The sequence below is a fragment of the Empidonax traillii genome, unplaced genomic scaffold (assembly GCF_003031625.1).
Source record: "Empidonax traillii isolate 1590-97213 ecotype Southwest subspecies unplaced genomic scaffold, ASM303162v1 scaffold1881:size57505, whole genome shotgun sequence".
Lineage (NCBI taxonomy): Eukaryota > Metazoa > Chordata > Aves > Passeriformes > Tyrannidae > Empidonax > Empidonax traillii.
Window position 1 is genome coordinate 30,807 of NW_020957074.1, and position 2,800 is coordinate 33,606.

The 2,800-nt window shown below is 51.2% G+C and overlaps 2 protein-coding genes across 2 annotated transcripts in view; both read left to right on the plus strand.

Annotated features, from left to right (window-relative positions):
* The window catches only part of LOC114071182 (UDP-glucuronosyltransferase 1-8-like), a 14,066-nt gene that overhangs the window by 8,988 nt on the left and 2,278 nt on the right, over window positions 1-2,800 (plus strand). The window lies entirely within an intron of this gene.
* LOC114071184 (UDP-glucuronosyltransferase 1-1-like) lies at window positions 1,121-2,772 on the plus strand. Its single transcript, XM_027908925.1, has 2 exons — window positions 1,121-2,148; window positions 2,752-2,772. Exons 1-2 carry the CDS (start codon window positions 1,294-1,296, stop codon window positions 2,770-2,772), a joined length of 876 nt encoding a protein of 291 aa, XP_027764726.1. The 5' UTR covers window positions 1,121-1,293.

Here is a 2,800-nt window from a genome sequence, read left to right on the forward strand (position 1 = left end):
TCTCTGAAATATTCACATCGTTTTGTTCCCGGACACAAATCTCTTCCCTAGGAAACTACTCCTTCCCTTCTGAACTGTGCTCACACAATATCCCTGCACAGTCTTGGAGCTGAAGGGGTGGTTTCTTCCAGTAGCAGCATGGATCCCACACACGGATCCCAACATCCCACCCGGGCCGTCTCGCTCCAGCGTAGGTTTTCTTCAGGGTCACAAATCTTCAACAGGACTCTGCCTCACTTCAGGTCTCTCATTAAGTCTCGGCTTCCTCATGCATCAACTTACTCCAGTGTAGACTCTTCCACGAGCAGCGTGGGAGTCTCCCCACTCCAACAATCTTCCAGAGGTAGCAAGGATTTATTTTTCAGTCTTTTCCCTGCTGAAGGGAGAGAGCAAAAGGGAGGGAGAAACAGCCCCCCCTTCGAACTTCTCTCTCCTCCGGCTGCCAGCTTTGACCTTGAACACTTGGTTCTCTCTCTGCCAGAATTCTTCTGCAGTGCTTTTCATCCAGGCAGTCAGTCCTCTAAAGTTTTTTTCCTTTACCCTCTTACATGAGAGAAGGGGGAGCATCAGTGCTCCCCCAGGGTGAGGGGAGGAGAGAGGCCTGGCCCCCACCTGGGGCCTGCTGCTGCTCCTACAGGGCTACCAATTTCAACTGCTCCCAATTTCAACTGCTCCTAATTTCAACTGCTCCTAATTTCAACTGCTCCTAATTTCAACTGCGCCACAGCCTTCTCTTCCATTCTCTTAAATATGTAATTCGCAAAAGCGTTACTGAAGTTTTTGATTGGCTTTTTCTCCGGAAACCCACCTGGACAAACCCGTCTTCAGCCCCAGGGCATCAGTGACATCAAAAGCAATGGGGTGAGGCTGAAAAATTGTGTTTGTGCTGATGCTGCTGGTTGGCCCAGTCAGGCCTGAGCCCTGGGTTCTCTCCTGGGTCTCTGGTGGTTGTTGGAACACCATCAGGGTCTGTTCTAGGCCTGCTGGGGAGGAGTTTGACACCGGCTGTGGAACAGCTGTGTGAAGCCTGAACTTGGGCTTCACCTCCACAGATCTGCCCCTCAGCTGCCCCCTCTGCCCCTCACCCCCTGTGGAGATTCCTGTTCAGCCCATGAAGGGTCATGGTTCAACTTTCAAAAGAGAATAAAAGAAAAAAAAAACCGCAATCCAAAGCGGTGAATTATTAACGAAGTGATTATCTCGAAGCAAAGTGCAACACCCATCACTTCCCCTCAAAAGCGCCTTCCAGCCACAGCCTGCAGCAGAAGCCTTTCCTGCCACGGCCACAGGAACATGGCTCTGAGGTTCTGCCCTTCCTGCATTTTCCTCCTCCTCCTCCTCCTCCTGCCCGGCCCCTCGGCCGGGGGGAAGCTGCTGGTGGTGCCCATGATGGGGAGCCACTGGCTGAGCATGCAGAAGGTGGTGGAGAAGCTGAGCCAGCGGGGCCACGAGGTGGTGGTGGTGGTGCCAGAGGTGGCATGGAATTTGAAGACCTCACAGGCCTACAAGGTGGTCACGTACCCGGTGACGCAGACACCGGAGGAGGTGGAGGACGTCTTCCGTGACTACATGTATGCCCACATGAGGGGCCTGCCCTTCCCCCTGAACGCCCTGGGAGTGTACAGGAGCTCGGTGGAAATCTACAACGCCTTCTTTAGCCAGTGCAAGGACCTGTTCCGCACCCAGGAGACCCTGAGGGCGCTGAACCAGACCGGGTTCGATGCTGTGCTGACCGACCCCATTTTCTTCTGCGGGGTGACGCTCGCCAACTACCTCTCCCTCCCCTTCGTCTTCTTCATGAGGGGCTTGGACTGCAACCTCGACTTCGAGGCCTCCCAGTGCCCAAGTCCCCTGTCCTACGTCCCACGGCTGTTCACCTTCAACTCAGACCGCATGACCTTCCTGCAGAGGGTGGAGAACGCCCTGGTTTCCCTCCTGGGACTCAAGTACTGCGATGGTTACTACGCAGAAGCGCTGAAGTTCTCCTCGGAAGTCCTGCAGAGGGATGTGACCGTCAAGGACCTTTTGGCCTCTGCTTCCATCTGGCTGATGAGGTTTGACTTTGTCTTCGAGTACGCCAGGCCCGTGATGCCCAACATGGTCTTCGTTGGAGGAATAAACTGTGTTGACAAGAAACCCCTGAATAAGGTAAGGCTCCTATTTCCTGCGAATCCTGCGTTTCCCCGAAGAAAATTCACTACACTGCTGCTGGGAAATTGATCACTACTGGTCATCTTTAGTTTCTGGGAATGATTTAAAACCACCAGCTTTGGGCAGCTGTTTTCCACTGGCTGAAATCAAACCACACTGTAGAGAGATCTCCTTGAATTAATGAGGATTTTCTCACAAAAACAGAGATTTCATCTGCCAGCTACTGTCCTCAGTGAATGTGTATTATTCGCCAAGCTGATCCGGTCTGGATTTAATTTTAATGGAATCTGATATATATTTCTTTAATCTGACCAAAACCCCAGAGGCCACGCTCTGGAACTCATATTTTGGTTTTAAGTCCAGGCTCTGCAACGTCAGTTAATTTGCTTTGGTTGTACTTTCCTACCATTCAGTTCCCAAATTGTCTGTCCGTGTTAAGTTGTTCCTGTTTGGGTTGGTGGAACATAAACATCAGATTGAAATGGGAGGAAATAACCCTCAAGAGTGTATTTGGTGAATGCAAACCCCAGGTTTTCACACCTATCCCTTGACATTTGCTTTTACCAGGATTGTTCTGCAGGGTCTTCAAAGCTGAGTTAGCAATTCAAAGCCATTTTGTAGTCTCTGAAATATTCACATCGTTTTGTTC